This window comes from Podarcis filfolensis, assembly GCF_964270895.1.
Source record: "Podarcis filfolensis genome assembly, chromosome: 6".
NCBI lineage: Eukaryota > Metazoa > Chordata > Lepidosauria > Squamata > Lacertidae > Podarcis > Podarcis filfolensis.
This window is the reverse complement of record NC_139609.1, coordinates 48,474,530-48,494,189: the sequence shown is the minus strand read 5'-3', so window position 1 is coordinate 48,494,189 and position 19,660 is coordinate 48,474,530. Positions and strand designations below refer to the sequence as shown.

The window sequence follows — 19,660 nt, the reverse complement described above, 5'->3', positions numbered from 1 at the left end:
TACAGTGAAAAGCAGGTTTTCTCTGGACTTCCTGGGCCATTTGCCTGCCTAGCAACCAGGTACTCAAACAAACAGTGCCAGATGGGACTTACCTGTGTCTGACCTGAAGCAGCTGGCTAGCAGGCCTCTTTTTGAAAGGAGTGGCCAGCCAACTGTGCCAGAGGCTACAGTACAGTCAAATCCCATTCATGGTGAGCTCTGGTTATATAGTGACAGTATCCACCACACCTTGATCTAAGAAGTTAATCTGAACCCCTAGCATCCACATGAAGACTGAGCTGTTTACCAGAGCCAGTGTTGTTAGGGGGGGAAACTGGCCCTTACAGTTAGATCCTTTGCTTCTTGGTCTTTAAAAATGAAGCTGTTACTACTTCTGCATAAGTCAGTCACTGGGGATACAGACTGATGGGTTCATTTCCATGTGTTCCACTCCTAGAATGTTGGGACTATTGGGGGGGGGGGAAGTCCCTGGAATTTAGAATGAAGTTCTGGGAGCATCTATTGGCTGAATATGCTGCATGAAAGAGGCTATTGGAGGTGAGGGAATTCCCCAAGGCTCAGGGAGCTAACCTTTGATTTGTGTTGCATAGAGAGTAAGTTGTATATTGGATATAGCAAACTTCAACTGCTTCTGTCCAACTGATATTTTATTTACTCTGAATGTGTTGTTTTCTAAAAAGATTTTGAGGAGATATATAAAATAATGACAATGAAATTGAGCCTATTCCTCCCTCCCATTCAGTTTGTTCCACCAGTGGAGGTACATAGCATTTATAAAAGCGTTCTGTAATTTATTACAGCAAAATATGATATATCAAGTACAACATCTGAGCGACAGTCCCGTCATCATCCCAAAAAATAAAAGTTGCTTCATACTAAAGGAGACAGAGACAGTTATGGCATCTGTAGTTGCAATGTTGTTCTTTAAGTCCTGTTTCATTGGTGTATGAAATAAATTGCTACCATGTAGTATAAAAAACACACCTGGTGTTTCCTTGCTATTCAACACTTTAAACATACTGTCTCGCCAGAGTGGTACATGCTCTGGTTATCTCCCGCTTGGATTACTGCAGTGCGCTCTGTGTGGGGCTACCTTTGAAGGTGACTCGGAAACTGCAACTAATCCAGAATGCAGCAGCTGGACTGATGACTGGGCGTGGCCGCTGGGACCATATAACACTGGTCCTAAAGGATCTTCACTGGCTCCCAGTACGCTTCCGAGCACAATTCAATGTGTTGGTGCTGACCTTTAAAGCCCTAAATGGCCTCAGCCCAGTATACCTGAAGTAGTGTCTCCACCCCCACCATTCAGCTCAGACACTGAGGTTATCCCCCGAGGGTCTTCTGGCAGTTCCCTCACTGCGAGAAGTGACGTTACAGGGAACCAGGCAAGGGCCTTCTTGGCAGTGGCACCCTCCCTGTGGAATGCCCTCCCATCAGGTGTCAAGGAGATAAAGAACTACACAACTTCTGAAGGCAGTTCTTTTGTATTATTATTAGTAGTAGTAGTAGTAGTAGTATTTTTTTTCAGCTATAACCCGTCTCTATACACACCTATTCACCCTGGTTTTTGACATTTAGGTGTATATTCTTAGGACCCACCTTATTTCTGTTGTTTTATTGTTATAACCTGCTCTGGGACCTTAGGCTGAAGACTGGGAAATTAGTAATTTATCATGATCATTATCATCGTAATGCACCCCATAGTCGCCTTTGACTGGACTTAACAGTCCAGGGTTCCTTTATCTTTAACTAAGTCCATTGTTAAACCATGCAAATACATCCAAGTTTGGATGATGAGCAACCTTGCTGCTATCAGTATCCAAATGTGTTCTTTGGTTTGTTTGTTTCCTTCATATTACTTATACTAGGGACTAGTTGGAAAATGCTAAAGATCATAAGAAGTTGTTTGGATTACGTTAAAGGGGAATGAGTTTTATTTATAATGCTTGCTGTTCTTATTATTTTAAGATGAGGTTCTATTTCCATTTAAAAGAAAAGACAACATTATTTGTGTAAGTGCAAAGGGATGATCCTGCCCACAGAACAGCCAGTTTCTATGAGGGCTTGGGTCATTACAGAACCATCTCCCACAACTTGACCAGCTTTTGAACCTGGCCCTTGTAACTTTTGCAATCTCCTAGCGGAAAAGTGACTCATATAGATGAGTATATTATACTAAGCAATGTTTCTGAGATAAGTGAGATAAGTGTCAAGGAGACCTTAGCTCCCGTGTTTTGACACAGACTGACAAGCATGTATAAGCACTACTCTGAGTAGATGCAATTATAACTTTTAGTAACGGGTGCAATTTAGAAGGTCGGTTGGAGTGGCAGTTTTCAAGTGATAAGCTGGTTGCTTAACAGAAAGTGCATCGAAGTATTAAGAAAGCACTGTTTATGGTAGCTGATTATACGATAGTGCTCAGGATTTCCTATGACACACCCTATTGTCTACAATGAAAACATTCACTGCAATGTAGGAGCACCTTTCCATGACCAGTCCAAGTAAACACATCTCTCCTACCCTTTGTCCCTTGTGGTAGGCGAGCCATGGTGAAGAATAAGGTGGCCAGATTGCTAGCTGGGGCAGGATAGTCTGAGCATATAACAATCTTGGCACAACTGCACTGGCTACCAGCTAGTTTGGGGGCTCAATTCAAAGTGCTGGTTTTGATCTATAAAGCCTTATGCTGCTCAGGACCCCCAGCACTTCAAGGACTGCCTCTGCCCACATGAATCTATCTGGACACTGTGTTCATTATCTGAGGCCCTTCTCTATGTGCCATCTTTGAGGGAAGTGTAGGGGATGGCAACATGAGAACGGGGCCTTTTCAGTGGTGGCTCTCTGCTTATGGAGGAGTGCTTTCCCCAGGGAAGCACGCCTGGTGCCGTGTGAGAAAGATCAGGCTAAGAGAGTGTGACTTCAAGGGTAAGTGGAGATTTGAACCTGGGTCTCTCTCTCTCTCCCTGCTCAGTCTCAGTCTGACACACTCATCACTACACTAAGAGCAGGTTGGGATTGGAAGAAACAAAAGAATCAAAAACCAGATATTAGATACAGTGGTACCTCTGGTTAAGAACTATTCGTTCTGGAGGTCCGTTCTTAACCTGAAGCTGTTCTTAACCTGAGGTACCACTTTAGCTAATGGGGCTCCCACTGCCACTGCGCTGCCGCCACGTGATTTCTGTTCTCATCGTGAAGCAAAGTTCTTAACCCGAGATACTATTTCTGGGTTAGCAGAGTCTGTAACCTGAAGTGTCTTTAACCTGAAGCGTCTGTAACCCGAGGTACCACTGTACAACCCTAGCCTGGATGGAACCTGTCTACCTCTGATGGGAACCAGGCCTTTCCCCCTCACATAATGGAACTCTCCCCTACCTCTCTCTGCCAATTGGACTGTAAGGCTCAGGCTCCAGGCAGGGTGCCCCCAAGGCATTCAGAGCAGCAGCTGCAAGTTCCCAGTGCCAACATGAGCAAAGCTGGATGGGCTGGGCATGGAAGTATTACCCCCTTCTTATTCAGGTGTCACCATGTCACTTGTGCTGTGGGTCAAGGGGGCGTTGATGTTCCCGCGACAGTGTTCCATGCCGGCGCTGGCACAAGGAGGACCGCATTCCACACCCCTTCCGTAGTGCATGCATCTTCCAGGCCTGAGCCAGGCTTTCCACCTAGGCAAGGGTAGAAACAAATCCATTATATTCAGGCCAGTGCTGGACAGGAGTGAAGATCAGCGGGAACCATACCCAGGTGGGTAATGCAGCAGAATGGTGTCTAAGCAGGAGAATTGAGGAGGATACAGTGGGAAGCAGATGGAAGAAGTAGAGACGGCCACTTCTCTTCCCTCAGGGGCCCTGAGGCCATCACCTAGTAAACCAACAAACTCTCTTGGTCTCAGAACACTACATGTGCTCTTGTCCAGGGTTCCACTGAGCCAGTGATGCTTTCTTTCAGGATATTCCATTCTATTCCTGTACCCTCATCCCTTCCACAACTTCCCCAGTGAGTTAGTCAGTATTCTGTGGTCTGGCCACTGAGCTTTCTCAGTCGTCACAGAGCTATTTTAGGTCCCACCTCCCTCAAGGTTCCCCACTCCCCTAAAAGTCTTATGTACTTCTGCAAACCACAGGAAAGGCGCTTCTTCTCTGCCACTCATTTTAGCTAATTAAATATGAAAAGAAGGAGCAAGCGCTCTAAAGACAGGGAGAGGCATGTGATCCATGCAAGCTGGTGCAAAAAGCTATTACTGAGGTGGGTAGCCTCTCTCACTGGAATCATTTGGTCCTTCTTGTTCTCCTCCTCCAGCGTGGTCAGCTCACTTGGTGACAGCAGATCCAGACGCAGCCCTGGCACCACTGTTGCTGCCACATCGTGCACAGTTCTGTCTAGAACAGCCTGCAGAAAGGGAGTTCAGGATCAGCACAGGCCAGGGGAGAGGGGCTGCTGACAGACCTGGATAAGCAATCACGCCATAAGCTGTCCTAGTTCTGAACTGCTGTGATGCAGCAGAAACTCTGGGGAAAGGGAAGGAAATAATTTTCAGTTCCAGGGAGTGGGTCGCCAAACAATGGGAGATGTGGAGTATCAGAGAAAGGCACCTCAGAATTCCTGGGATTTAGTGGGCCCTGCTCCGTGCTCTTGCAGCTGGGTAGAAATAGGGAAAACTCATGTGATGGGGGCACCAGTGGGAACGTTCCCATGTTCTCCTGGATGTTTCTCATCTCTCTTTCTTAGCTAAGCTGGAGCTACTTGCTTTGTAGGCAGCTTTTGATAAGAACATAGGGAAATTTGATGGCTGTCATTTCACTGGGGCAAGTGCATCATAGGAACCTTGGAAGCTACCTTATGCTGAGTCAGTAGTGTCTAGCTCAGTAGTGTCTACCACATGGACTTGCAAGGGATTTCTAGTATTTCAGACAGGAGTATCTCCCAACCTCGCCTCAAGTTCTCAGGGACTGAATTTGGGACCATCTGCATGCAAAGCAGTTGCTCTATCCTACAACCCTTTCTTATCTGCCTGGAACACACTGTAGCCTAGATTCTGTTGGTTGGTAGGTGGTTAGCTCTAAGCAAATTTACTGAAGGAGAGCACTGGACTGGCTCATTAGGTTTAGAATATTGCAGCTGCGGTGCCTGATTGACTGGTCTGAAAACCAAGATTCTTCTATCTTGGAGCCGGGCCTGGTGGTAGTTAAATGAGGGAGATGGACTCAGTGTGGGTGTGAGAGAGAGAGTTAGAGCCCTAACACCAATGCTATGGAAAACCTGCAAATAACTGTAGATTAACATCTGCTATTAATGTGAAGTGGTTTGTCGGTTGTACATTTATTTTCCAGCCACATAATTCTGTGGAAAACGTTTTATATACTCAAGAAAGGTGTAAGTTGCTGCCTTTGGCCAATGGGTTGCAGTTATTTTTATTATTTAGGTAATTTATATATGTTTCATTCCTCCAAAAACTGTCTGAGCGGTTCCCAACATTATAAAAATATCACCGAAAAATACGACACAGAACAATTAGATCCTTTTAAACATCAGTATAAACTAAAACAACTAACATATGGAGACAATAATAACTACTAGCTGACTGAAATACAGCAGATTTGGCCATAGTAATCGTTAAAGAAATTGGAGTTCTTGTTGGAAATACACTAAAAAGGATATACCAAGAGCTCAGGCCACAAGTTTCAATATAAGGAATAATTCCTACTCGAGAGTTGAAAAGAAAAACGTGTATATTCTGCTAAGAATAACAATTTGAAGCTGATAGTAAATTTAAACACAACGTGTAAGTACGATAGTTTTAAGTAAATTTAAACACAACGTGTAAGTACGATAGTTTTAAGGTAAAACGTTTAAGTACAGGAATAATGTAGTTTCAAATATGCAGTGATATAGTATAGAGGTACATAAAAGAATTAAATGATACAGACTTCCAACAGATTTATAGTCCTCAAAAAACCGAGGTATGGAACCAAATATCATGATATGTGTTAATACACTTTAGAATTTATATACTTTATTATATTTATGATCTATGGTATTGAAGAATCTGATTTATTTTGACATATTATTTGATATTACCAGCTGAAGAAGGCGTTTACTCCGAAACAGGGCCCTGTCCTGGTCACCACTACTGAGTCGTACATCTGATTCACACTCCGGATACTCCTTTTCGGCCCTATTTGATTCTTTATTCCTTATTCTGATTCTATATAATATGGACTCCTTTTGACTGCCATTGAGACTTGTACAAAATAATTGTTGTGTACTGGTATTTCATGTACCTCTATACTATATCACTGCATATTTGAAACTACATTATTCCTGTACTTAAACGTTTTACCTTAAAACTATCGTACTTACACGTTGTGTTTAAATTTACTTAAAACTATCGTACTTACACGTTGTGTTTAAATTTACTATCAGCTTCAAATTGTTATTCTTAGCAGAATATACACGTTTTTCTTTTCAACTCTCGAGTAGGAATTATTCCTTATATTGAAACTTGTGGCCTGAGCTCTTGGTATATCCTTTTTAGTGAAATACAGCAGAGACAACCAGCCCCACCCACCAACTGTGCAAGCCTGTATTTATATGGAGCACCAGCAGTCTCACTTCTGTTGCTGCCTCTCCAACTTACGTGGGGCAAAATTATGCACTCCCCACTTCCACAGCAACCTGCTATCACCAGGGAGCATCCACAATCATTCCTCCCCTACATGACTTTTAGTTCCTTTCAGCTCTATACATTTTCTAAGAAAACCCCGTGAGTGTGATCCTCAATCCCTGCTCCCTGTTCCCTTTTCTCCTTTTTCTCACCACGTAATGAGCACTTACAGATCCAACATGAGCCCATTCCCGAACAGCACGAATCAGCTTCACCTCATCGATGGCCAAACAGTCACTGTGCAAGATAGTTTGCATTGCCAGTTCCGACAGTTCCAAGAAGCCACGTGTTAGCACCACATCCTGGGGGAAAATATGCAGCTCATCTGTGGAGTGGAGAGAACTCCTCTGTCATTAAAAAATGGTGGCCACAGCTAAGTAGTAAGGTACCCATGGTATGTCCATTGAGAGTTTAGAGTTGAAATAGTTACTGTAGGTCTGCTAGGTGAGATAAACTGCATTAGTCCTCTTCCTACCATGATGAAGCACAAAGACCACCATCCTTCCCAATTGCACCGAGGTACTGAGAGATGATGTAATCTGGAGGACAGGTCATGTCTGCCGGTGGCACCCTGTTCCCTGCATAACCACATCATGATACTGAGCCAGCATGGTCTGAAAGCACATGACACAGCAACTCTGGACACCCTATATATGCCACTGTAATGGAAGCAAGGTGGGATATAAATATATCAAATGCTCTTCCCTATAGAGAAGAGGTCTGGTTAGAATATGACCTCCATATTTCATGGGAAAACCTCTGCACTTGTCCTGTGCTTACCTGAGTACAACTCTCGATGAAAGCCAGGCAATGCATCTGCAAATCCACCTGCCCATATGCTACAGCTGCCTGCCATTAAGAGAGTGAGAAGAAAAATTGATAAAAGGCTGTGTTTAAAGAGACAAAGCTGAGAGAACGTAAGAAGAGTTCTGCTGGATAAGGCCAAAGGTCCATCTAATCTGTTCTCACACAGACCAACCAGATGCCCATCCATGAAAGAATGTTGGGGCTTTAGGTAGAGGAGAAGCAGAAAAGGATAGTGGGTTGGGAGTGACAGAGCTGGCTGCAGTTTGCTTTTCATTTCATTCTAAGTATTTGAACCTGGAAGAAATACCATCAAAAGTCCTCCCCTCTCCCACAATGGAGATACTTATGGCAGATCCTCCAAGTGTCCCTATTTTCCAGGGATGTCCCTGATTTAGAGAAGCCATCCCAGTTTCTGATTTGATCATGGAATGTCCCACTTTTCCTTAGGACGTCACTATTTTCGTTGGAGAAATGTTGGAGGGCATGGTAGGATGTCCTTATTTTCATTGGGAGAAATGTTGGAGGGTATGGAGTTATTCGAGCCCCAAGCTGCCTGAAGGCAATCCTGTACAGGGAAGTTTTTTAATGTTTAATGTTTAATATTATTTTTATATATGTTGGAAGCTGCCCAGAGTGGCTGGGGCCACCCAGTAAGATGTGTGGGGTATAAATAGTAAAATTATCATTATGGAATGGGACGTCCCTATTTTCCTTGGAGAATTGTTGGAGGATACGTTATGGGTAAACTTGGGAAAGTCTCTGCAATCAGTAGATCCTTTCCCAGGACCAAATGCAAGCCTGTGTGTTCTAGAATAGCAAAGTTCCTCTGGAAATCAAAGAGATGGGGCCGAGAGCTGTTTCACATGCCCATTCTATATAATGATGGGGATGTCATAGGATTCCTACCTTCATTGTACCAGTCTGAATTACTCGTTACAAACACAAAACCTGATTTTGCACCCAACCACAAGCTGTCTTATAACGTAGTTTAAGTAACAGAGTTCAAAATGACCAAATATGTTTGCGATTTGGTGTTCAGTGGGTTAATACTGCGGATGTTGAGTAGAAATTTTTCCACTACTACATTTTCCCATGGAATCTTTCTCATTTCTAAAAATGCATTGTATCATAAAATTAATTTGGAACGTAACAAAATGACTGGGCAGTTTCAAAGCTATAACTTTTTTTTAACCCAGAAGTCTATACTTCGAAATATATATAGCTCTAATCAGCACCTCTTGGGGGCAGGCTAAAATTAGTATATTAATAATTTTCAATGCCTTCATTGTCTTTTAAAAATGTAAACAATGAAAGAGAAGCTTATGCTAACTGAATTGTCATCTCTTAAAATATTTACACGTCTTCCATAAAAAAATGCAAAGCTTTGGTTAAAATTATTTTTAAACATAACATTTTAGGTTGCAATCCTATGCCCACTACTTGGGAGTAAGCCCCACTAAACTTGGGCCAAACTAGAAGTGGCTATTCATGTAATTTGTAATTGCATCAATGCCTTTCTAAAAGTAAATTACAGGAGTGCAAGACCCAGGAATGGGGAATAGTACTGCCTCGTACTGTGATCTCAATCAAGACCAGCCCCTCTCCTAAAGGCTAAAGTCCCTTGCCCTCCAAGCCAGGGTCTCAATGCAGATTGTGGTCCCTGGGCCTGTAGTTTCCCTTTAAAAAGCCAGTCATGCTAAGTGTGTGAATGGCATTTCACCTAGTTTATTCCACAATGGGACTTACTTATAATGAAGCATGTGAAGGACTGCACTGCAAATGACATTAAGATATGTGATGGTAATCAATTGATTAAAGAATTTGGAGAGGTGGCAGGCTTTAAGCTGAATATAACAAAAACAAAAATGCTTGTTAAAAATGTAACCACAGAAGAAAAGGACGACTTAGAAAAAATACTGGGCCTGAAAATCTCCTCAAAAGCAAAATACTTGGGTATTTGGATCACCCCCAAGAACATAAACCTATTTCAGGATAATTACACCAAAACTTGGTTAGAGATTAGAAAAACTTTTGTAACCTGGAGTAAACTAAAATTAACATTTCTGGGTAGGATTTCCATTATAAAGATGAATGTGCTTCCAAAATTAATCTTTTTATTTCAAATGATTCCAATACTGGGTGAAGCAGGTTGTCTCAAGATATGGCAAAGAGAAATTTCCAAATTCCTGTGGGAAGGGAAGAAACCTAGGATTGAACACCTGATCTTAATAGACATAAAAGAGAGAGGAGGCTTTTCCCTACCCGACTTAAAACTTTACTATGAGGCAGCCTGTTTCACCTGGCTAAAAGATTGGTGCACGTTGCAGGATCCGGACCTCCTGGACCTGGAAGGTTTTGACAACCGCTGGGGATGGCACGCCTACCTGATATATGGAAAAGCGAAAATTCATAAAAATTTTACCAACCATATAATAAGAAAATCACTCTTTGCTGTATGGGAAAAATTACTTACTTATTCAAACCTTTATTAGGCATTATACAAACAAAACGATAAAAGAAAAAGTAACATATAGAAGCCTTGAGATATATACAGAAAGGCAGCAGTTGGCTACATACATATATATTTATATACATATAAAATCAGTGGTTTTCCTTGTTAACCTGCTCCTTGGAGGACTGCTACCAAAAACTCGGCTACCCCCGCCGTTACCCTTTGGTCAACGTCGGATAGGCAGAATCCCACACATTCACCTTGTTGGGGCTCCAGACCACCCAAAAGAGGGGACAGCACGCGTTGACGGAGCGTACTGTACAATGGGCACTGAAAGAGAATGTGCTCTACCGTGTCCGGGACATTCATAAAACATCTGCAGAATCTCTTGTTTCTAGGGATGTTTTGATATCTTCCCCTGACAAATGCTGAGGGAAAAACATTCAAACGGGCCAGCATAAAAGCCCTACGTTGGGCTGGAATTATTAATTTGGTGACGTAATTGGCTCTGCTATCTAAGATATTTAAATCATAGAATATGGGCGAACAAATTTTGTTTACAGCTGCCATAATATTTTGCCTCTCGACATCCTTTAGTCTAGTTAGGATATTATGGAAAATGTATTGCTCATTAGAATTGTACAGGGGCTCCAGCTCGATGCCTAAAGATTCAATCTTTTTTTCGAGGTACTGATACCATCTTGATTTGTAGGAGTCTTTGAGCAAATCAGCGAGCAGACTTGATGGAGGGCAGCGAAAATGGCAGCGTAACCAGTACTTTATTGAGGTGGACCAGGCCCAATATTCCATTGTGTGTATGCCTATTTCTGCACACATTGTTTCATATTTGGTCACAGCTGGGAGTCCAAGAATACGTCTCAGAAAGCTGGAGTGAATCTTTTTTAAATCACTATTATATGCTTGGACCCATAGCGGTATTCCATAGAATATCTGGGATTGCACTTTTGTTTGGAATATCTGATTGGCCGCAGGAATAAATTGATTGCCTTTCTGATAATAAAAACGGGTAACTGCTGATGAGGTGCACTTTGCCTGTTTTATGGCATTTGTGCGATGATTTGCCCACCCTAAATTGCTCTGGAATAAGATTCCCAGATACCTATAGATTTTCACTTGTTGGATTTCCTGCCCTCTTATTTTCCATTTCTCTAATTTCCAACCATTCGAGAAGACCAAAATTTTTGTCTTCTCGTAATTTATAGAGAGCTTGTTACATTCGCAGTAAAGGATCAGAGAAGATATAAGACGTTTCAGACCCAAGCTCGTTAATGATAATAGAACAGCATCGTCTGCGTATAATAACAGAGAAACTGGTTTCTGATTAAGTTTAGGGGCATGTGATTCTATTTTTTGAAGGTGATCTGGCAAGTCTGATAAGAATAAATTAAATAGGAAGGGGGCAAGAATACACCCTTGTTTTACCCCTTTCGAGTTTGGGATGTCTGATGAAAGGTGACCTTTGGTGTTAAGTTTGACTTGACAGATATTGGAAGAGTATAAATTTTTTATTAGGATCAATAAGCGCTGGTCAATTTTTAATTCTGCGAGTTTCCTCCACAGCTTTGGGCGGTCAATTGAGTCAAATGCACCACGAAAATCTACAAAAGCAGCAAATATCTTAGATTGCCTTTGAGATCTGTATTTTTCAACCAAATGCATAAGTATAAGGCAGTGGTCTAATGTAGAGCAACCTTTGGAGAAACCTATTTGTTCTTTCCCTGGTAAATTTAGATTTTTCATCCAGGTAAGGAGTTTAAATAAAAGGTGCTTAGCGTAGATTTTCCCTATCACCGATAATAGGCTTATCGGTCTATAATTCCTTGGTTCTTTTGGGTCGCCATTTTTAAAGATTGGGATAATTATTGATCTTAACCATATCTCAGGTATGATCCCATATTTATCTATGAGAGTAAACAATTGAGCTAAGGGTTCTGCCCACCAATCTATATAGGTCTTAAATAATTCTATTGGTAGACCGTCTGGCCCAGGCGATTTCGTATGGGAAAAATATAAAGACCTGATGGAGCCTAAAGTCCCGTGGTGGACTTCTCCAATAGAAGCCATAGCAGTAAAACGGAAAAATACTCAGGAAAGCTGGCCAACATATAAAACACTTCTAAAAAATGAAGATAACCAAATAAAATTACAAAACTTTGAGGAAATAAGAGAACACATCTCAGACTGGTACCAATACCATCAGTTATTTGAAAAATTTAAATCTGACAAACAAAAGGGGTTCTCAACAGAAATTTCCCGATTCGAATCTGATCTTATAAATTCTAAAAGAAAAACTCTTTCCAAAATGTATCGACTCCTCCTTGACTGGACAGTCAAGTAGGAGGAGGTAACAGTGGCAATGGTGAGGTGGTCCCAGGATTTTGGCCATTCAATAACCATGGCCCAATGGGAAAATTTATGGAAGATCAATTGGAAATTCACAAATTGTTACATGATTAGAGAGAACTTTCAAAAAATGCAACATCGATGGTATCTAACACCATGGAAACTTTCAAAAATGTATAAAAATGTGTCAAGTAATTGTTGGAGATGCGGTGAATCAGGAACATTCTACCATATGTGGTGGATATGTAGGAAAATACAGGTATTCTGGGAGAGTATCCATGCAGAACTGCAAAAAATGCTAAAGATCTCTTTCAACAAAAAACCAGAGGCCTACCTCCTGGGAATAACAGATTTGGATATTCCACAAAAGAGGAAGGGTATCTTTTTATATGCGACGGCAGCAGCAAGAGTTTTGATCGCAGCAAAATGGAAGAGTAATGAAATCCCCTCTATACAAGATTGGATCCAAAAGCTGACAGAATATGCCGAATTAGATGGTTTATCAGAAAAAATAAAGAACAAATCAAAACAGGAATTTGTTTCAAAATGGGAGGTTTTCAAAGATTATCTGAAAAATAAATATAGTAGTTTAAATTCTGTTGCAGCATTCGAGGAACTTCAGTAATAATTGCAAGGTAGATATAAGAAATTAGATTTATTGAGAATAAGTTAAATTATGTTAAAAGTGTGTATTGGCAAAAAGTAATATGAATTTGAAATATGGAATAGACGGGAGGTTGGGTCTTTAGTGTTAAGACCAATAGATGTTTTATTGTTTGCTAAAAAAAAATATGTGTCTATGGTTATTTTTTTGTAATTTGTGTGTTATTTGGTATTTGTGTTTTTTTCCTTTTTTTCTTGTTGTATAAATAAAAAACTTTTTTAAAAAAAGATATGTGATGGTACTGAGGAAATTGAAAATAAGCTGATTGAGGAGTAATAGGATGTGGTGGATAGCTCACTTCACCAGTGTAACACCAAACATGCCATCACAATGACAGAAAGGCTGCCACAACTCCCTGGATACACCCCAGGAAAAATCTACCATCATATCTGGTATGGTGGAGAAAATGTGCTTGATAGCCTTCAGAAAAGCATTCTACGTGGTCTGTGTAAGGCTCAGGTATTAACAGGATATCAATGATAAACATAATGATAGCAGCCATATTATTTACTTTCTATAGTCCACATACATCTACCTTCATTGTACACTGCTTGAAGATAAGCATCCCATATGGCATTTGTCTGGCTACTAATTGAAATAGATGCAGCAACAGATGGACCTTTGACTGAATCCAGCAGGGCAATTCTTACATCCCTTCAAAGAGAACATACCCCAAGTAAACAAAGCAAGGAGTATCTACTTGCACTGAATGAGGCAGGCAAGCATGGTGGGTCAAGCTTATTCTGATTGCTTCTGCTAACATAAAGTAGGCAACCTGAAACTGTGAAATGAGATTAGTTATCATCTAATAACCTTTAAATACTCAACTGAACTCACAATCAGGATGGGTAAAGAACGACAAAATAGTGGATTTCTTCCACCTTTTCAATTGATGAATGTAAAGTGGGGGATGTAATGTTCACTAGTCATTCTAAGTTGGGAGAGACATGGGCCTGCAATCACTCAGGGTTTCTCTCCCTAATTCCACCTACCTTCTGCATAATGTCTTGTTAAACACATTGTGTGATGTTATTAATATAGAAGTGTCACACTGTATACATGGTTTAAAACACAGGCCAAGTTCTGAATTAATGTTGTCTGCAACAGGGTCACTTTTGTGTGTGTGTTGTGTTTTTGTTTTTTTACTTTCTACATGAACATTCATATTATTGAAAGGTCAAGCTCGGCCATCTCTAAAGACAGAACTTGCAGGTATCACCTCAGTAAAACCAGAAATGCATCTGTGGAATGAGCCCTTTGTATCACTATCTGAAAATCCAAATGATATCAACATAATCTCCTGCAGAGCAATAGAAGCATCTGTGGATTCAGTGCTACAAGGAAAATGATCAGTCCCCATAGAAAGTGATGATGTCTGCTTACTCTGCTGATTCCCATGGGGATAGAACTAGCGAATATCGTGTCAGACATATCCCAGGCTCAGTGAGCACAAATTACAGGTGGGAACTAGGAGGAGTAAGTTGTGCAGTTAAGCAAGAAATAAACAATTTCTACTGTGTGAAAACAATGTGTTTGTGGCAAACCACATTATCTTGCTGGTTGCTTTCAGGATACACCAGCCCCACCACATGGCCAAGCCTGCAGCTGGAAACTAACGATTCCAATTAACGGCACCAGCTGACCACTGTAAACAGCCGTCAAACCACATGTGACCAGAGTAGCAACATTGTTTTTCCACTATTATCAGACAGAATAAAAGGGAGAATGCAGTAGAAACTATGAGTTCCAGTCAACCCAGCCTCCTAAAAAGGGGGAATTCTGACACATGGGTATGGCTAGCCCACTACATATGACACCACCAAATCTCATGTCTCCTACAGGAACTGATCCCTGTATCACATGGGAACTGCCAGAAGCAACACTTCACATATATGGAATGCTTTCCCCACAAAGGGACATAGGCAGGCATGGCCAAACTTGGCCCTCCAACTGTTTTGGGACTACAATTCCCATCTTCCCTGACCATTGGTCCTCTTAGCTAGGGATGGTGGGAGTTGTAGTTCCAAAACAGCTGGAGGGTCAAGTTTGGCCATGCCTGGCATAGGCCATGCCCTTCTTAGAGATCAACTAGCCCAGGTTTGTACCCTCTACCCAATTTGGCAACATGATCCATTCCAGCATTAGGGATTCCTATATTGGTAGAAATGCCCGGTTCTTCTAAACAGAAAATTGAAATGCAACTCAACTGGAAGAAGCCAGTTACATACATAGAACAGGATGGAGAACAACTGGATGAGCTGTATCTTGAAAGCTGACACAATGGGGTGCAAATGTATTGTCCAGCTGTCTCTGGTGAAATTAACTGTGACTCTCCTCATTCTGTAGCCATTATATGTCTAAGGGTTTTGCCTAGGGCTCATTAAGCTTTGGGTGTCAGGTCAATGAAATGCATTCTGTGAATACCACAGATGTAATTCAGCCGAGAGAGAGACATGAGGTGGGGAGATTATCTGTCTGCCTCCACTTCAGTTGGATATGGTTCATTTCTCACCATAGCCTTATATAGCTGCCTGTATTTGACGGCTTGTATGGGAAGCGTGGTGTGAACAAGAGTTATGGGTCCTCCTGTGATATCACTGATGAGGAGTCTGTGGCCCTCCATATATTATTGGACTCCAGTTCCCATCAGCCACAGCCAGCATGGCTAATGGTCAGGGGGTGATGGGAGTTGTGGTCCAACAACATCTGGAGGGTCAAAGGTGGCAGGCACCCCTGAGCTAAAGGCATGAGGGAGAGCAGACCAATCCTGTGACAAATCAGGAGTCAACCAGCCTGCTTTCAGAAAGCATGAAGTTTTCTGTGTTTAGCAGAATCAGTCTCTCTGTGTATGTCCACTTGAAGAACTCTTGTGGAGGAAAGAAGTGAGAGATGCCAGCATGCTTCCTTAAAAACTATCAATGAAGAAGCTGGAGGTAGGTATCCCAGTCACACCAACACCTCAATTGTTAAGAAGCAAAAGAGTCATTCCTCTACCCGCTGCCCAGGATGCATTTCCCCTCCTGATTTTTTCCTTTTCCTGAATTTTGTGAATGAATGGAAATTTTATATTTCCAAATCTTATCATATACTTAAGGACTCAACGAACCTCAACTTTAAAACACATTTCTGTCCAAAGACTGAAAGTGCATGTCTTGTCCAAGGCATCAACATTTGTGGAGCAGGAGACTTCAACATCTTCTACTAGAGCAAATCAAGCTGCTTCCAAACTGTCACTATTTTTGAGTGAGATTCAGTCACTTACTGACAAATTTAGGTTATGCAGTTAGCAAACCACTTTTTTAAATAAAAAAAACACCCAGACTTCTTGTGGTATGGAAAGTGACAGGGCAATGCAGCAGAAAGTGCAAGATAACAATCACTTGACTCAGTTATGTATAACCTCCCTGCAAACAAATCAGAAGCAGCTAACATTGAATTATCTCCACTCTTTGTGCAAGCAAACTGAGATGAATGCTCAATAAGCAGGTCTGGGGAGATAACTGCAAGGAGTGCTTTGTCATGCGAGTTAACATTATTTTATATTTTTGCCCACTAAACCTTGGATGTCTGCACTCTGTCAGATGGCACATCTGTGAAAACAAGAAATGTTTTTCCTGTTTAACAGCCGGAACCATCTGAGTTTGGACAACAGCTTTGCTGCAGACCTGAATAATTGCTTCATGGTTTTCATCTCTGGAGATTGTCTTTGCAGAGGAAAAAAAGAAGCAGTAGAGGGGCTGATGCAACCAGTCCCAACATGGTTAAGATACATTTAGGTCTATGAAGCCCTAAATGGTTTGGTGGGACCATGATACTCAAAGGACTGCCTTGTCCTCTCACGTAAACTGGTCCACCCGCCATGTTCATCATCTGAGGCATGTTCCATCTCCAAGTGCCCTCAAAGGTACATTCAGTTGCAGCAGAACCTTTTCGGGTGCAGCACCCATATCACAGAACACCTTTCCCACGAGCTTCACTTGGCTCCCATTCTTATGGTTGTTTAGTGAGATGTAAAAACTTTTTGAAAAAAATCTTCCTGGTGTTGTATCGGCGGCTCTGGACTATTTAAATACTTGATTGTGTTTAAACTAGCTCCACCTTAACTTAGTCTTCTTGTCCATTTGTGTTGCACATTATTATAATTGCAAGCTGCCTTAATGGTCCTTTCTGGGGACCAAAAGGCAACAGATACTTCATTTTATAAACAAATAAAATGTTCCCACAGTACCAAAAGTTAAGTAGTATTATTTTTAACTGGTAATGGGGGTGGGAGGAGAGAACTTAAGGGGAATCCGTCCTGTTGTAGGTGGGAGAAACCTAGCCTAACAGACAGATATGAGGGAGTTTTGCACACGTCATCATGCTGATGATATTCTGGTAAACTGGGTTGGACCTGGCCACAAAAAGTTCATCAACAGCGCACGGTGAGGCTTTACCCTTTATCTGTTCTCTTTTTGCAGCAAAACAGGAAAAGGGAGGGAGTATCTGTGAACCCACAACTCTGTTTGTAACTAGTACTGCTTTCACTCCCCAGGCCAGGAGTCCTCGTTTTAGTCTCACATCCACCGACTCTGCCTGAAGGTGGGATGAAACTAACCTAAACATGAGCATGAAAGAGGCTCCACATACGTTGATAGTGATCAATTAGTATTTGGACCTAATTTCTTATGGATGTGCACTGCAATGGGGAGTGGGGACTAATATGGCACTGGTGCTGTGTCCTTCTGCTAGTTTGGTTAAGAATACTGTTATCCATTAGCTCTATTCACAAAAACAACCTTTGCATGTGCATAGAGGCAGAATGGGACTGTGACTGCTGATTCCACCTATGGTGTTGTGTGTCCTGCCGACTTTGACTCTTGACTTTCATGCCTAGGGCTTCTGGATCCCAAGGGCAGGTTCAATCACAATACTAATTAGGGGGAGGAAAGGGAATTCCTGACTCAATTCAGTAGGGGTCTACTCTCACTCCACTGAACATGGTGTCTTGGGTTGCCTGGGCAGGAGTAGTTTCCTTCTTCAGGCCTCCATGTTCAATGCAATAAGATTGGGAGGGCAGGGCCACCACATGATGATGGAGGTTACAGCCAGGAAGTCCAGCCCTCCTGCATTTGCCAACACATGAAGGACCATTGAAGATAGGGGTAAAAAATATACACAGGCAGGGTGAAGATGAAGAAATTGTGCTCTTATTAATCAAACAATTTAGGGGTACCTTCTGATATAACCAGAAGAAAGAGTGCATGTACTGCATCACATTGCTCAGTGCAGAGTTTGCTGCTTAGGGATAGATTTGATTACCTTCTCACAGGCAAGGGGGAAATCAGAATGTCTAACCATGCTTTATCTAGGCTGGAGGGTATGAATACACTGTGGGGGCCACATAAGTGCCAATTCCGGACCATCACCTGCACAAGAGGTGATTGGTGCACAGATAGTGCTACCAGAGCACTGGTTATCTATTCAGTGGGGTGAGAGTATGTATATACACTGTACTGGAATAAGTCCAGGATTCCCTTTCCTTCCCCTAATTAGTATAGTGCTAGCCCCTAGGCTACAGAAATATGGGTCAGTGGCTCATTCAAAAATAGCAGCAGCATCAGTTGGTTAGCCTACTTTAGCTCCACAAATTTCACAAATGCCCTTGGGAAAACAGCAACCACAAAGCATGCATTAGGAAACGGGGGGGGCATATTTTTAAGGGCATTTTTAAATTTCTTTCATTGTGTCTGAAATTTTGCAAGATTCCCATATAATTTTATTGAAGGGCAAGGTATAAATATCTTAAATAAATAAAAATAAATAAATGTTAAATAAATAAAGGAATGCACATTGCCACAGGATATTGAGGGGCCCATCCCCCTCCTTGAAAATTGGGGGGAGGGCAAGGGCCCTCGCCTCCCACCAGCTGGTGCCCCTGTTAGGGAGTTACTGTTGCTCTTAGTGATATTTTTTTTGTATCTTTATTATAATTTATGTGGAAACTGTTCAGTTTGGTTGTGTACTTTTTGATGTTTTATTTATTGTTTCTGACTACTTTTGCTGTGTTTTGAACTTTTTCATATTGTAAGCCAGCTTAAGCACAGTTTCAGCTGTGGAAAGGTGGCATACAATTAAATGATTATGTATGTATATTTGGCAGTTTATACCACACAGAGCTACAGTTCCCAGCACCCTTAACAAACTACAGGCCCCAATATTCTTTGAGGTAAACCATGTGCTTTTAATGTGCTTTCATTGAATGGTATATATTCAGCCACTGCACAGCTTGTGATGGTCCTATAACCACCACCACTACCTGCAGTGTGGAGTGGTGCAAGTGGACAAGGGAGAAGCATGGAATGAGGATGTGGGTGCATTTAGAACATATGGATTTGCTGCATTCAAGGTTGCTACCTTGACACACCTTTGGTCACAGTTTGCCTGTAGCCTGCTATCATATCACAGTTATGATCATAACATGTTATGATGCTATGTGATCATGATATAAGCAAGAAGCAAGGTGGGAGACTCAGTTTGTGACAGCAAGCACCCATGGAAACCAACAAGACTCAACAGTGGAGCATCTCCAGTTATCCTGGGCTCAGAGCCTAGAAAGGCATCACTGCAAAAATTTACCTTTTCGGGAAAATAGTGACCCTCCAGAAGATCCCATCTTCACTGACCACGGGCCATGCTGGCTGGGGCTGAGTAGAGGCTGGCC

The 19,660-nt window shown here is 41.8% G+C and overlaps 1 protein-coding gene across 1 annotated transcript in view; it reads right to left on the bottom strand.

Moving 5' to 3' along the window:
• Positions 1-629: 629 nt before the first annotated feature.
• BTBD19 (BTB domain containing 19) overlaps positions 630-19,660 on the bottom strand; it is a 54,651-nt gene continuing 35,620 nt past the window's right edge. Inside the window, exons 5-8 of the mRNA XM_083620213.1 lie at positions 7,451-7,519; positions 6,841-6,972; positions 4,270-4,395; positions 630-3,671 (exon numbers count right to left, since the gene is read on the bottom strand). Coding sequence (XP_083476339.1) covers positions 3,537-3,671; positions 4,270-4,395; positions 6,841-6,972; positions 7,451-7,519 — 462 coding nt within the window. The 3' untranslated portion in view covers positions 630-3,536. The remainder of the gene's footprint in view (positions 3,672-4,269; positions 4,396-6,840; positions 6,973-7,450; positions 7,520-19,660) is intronic.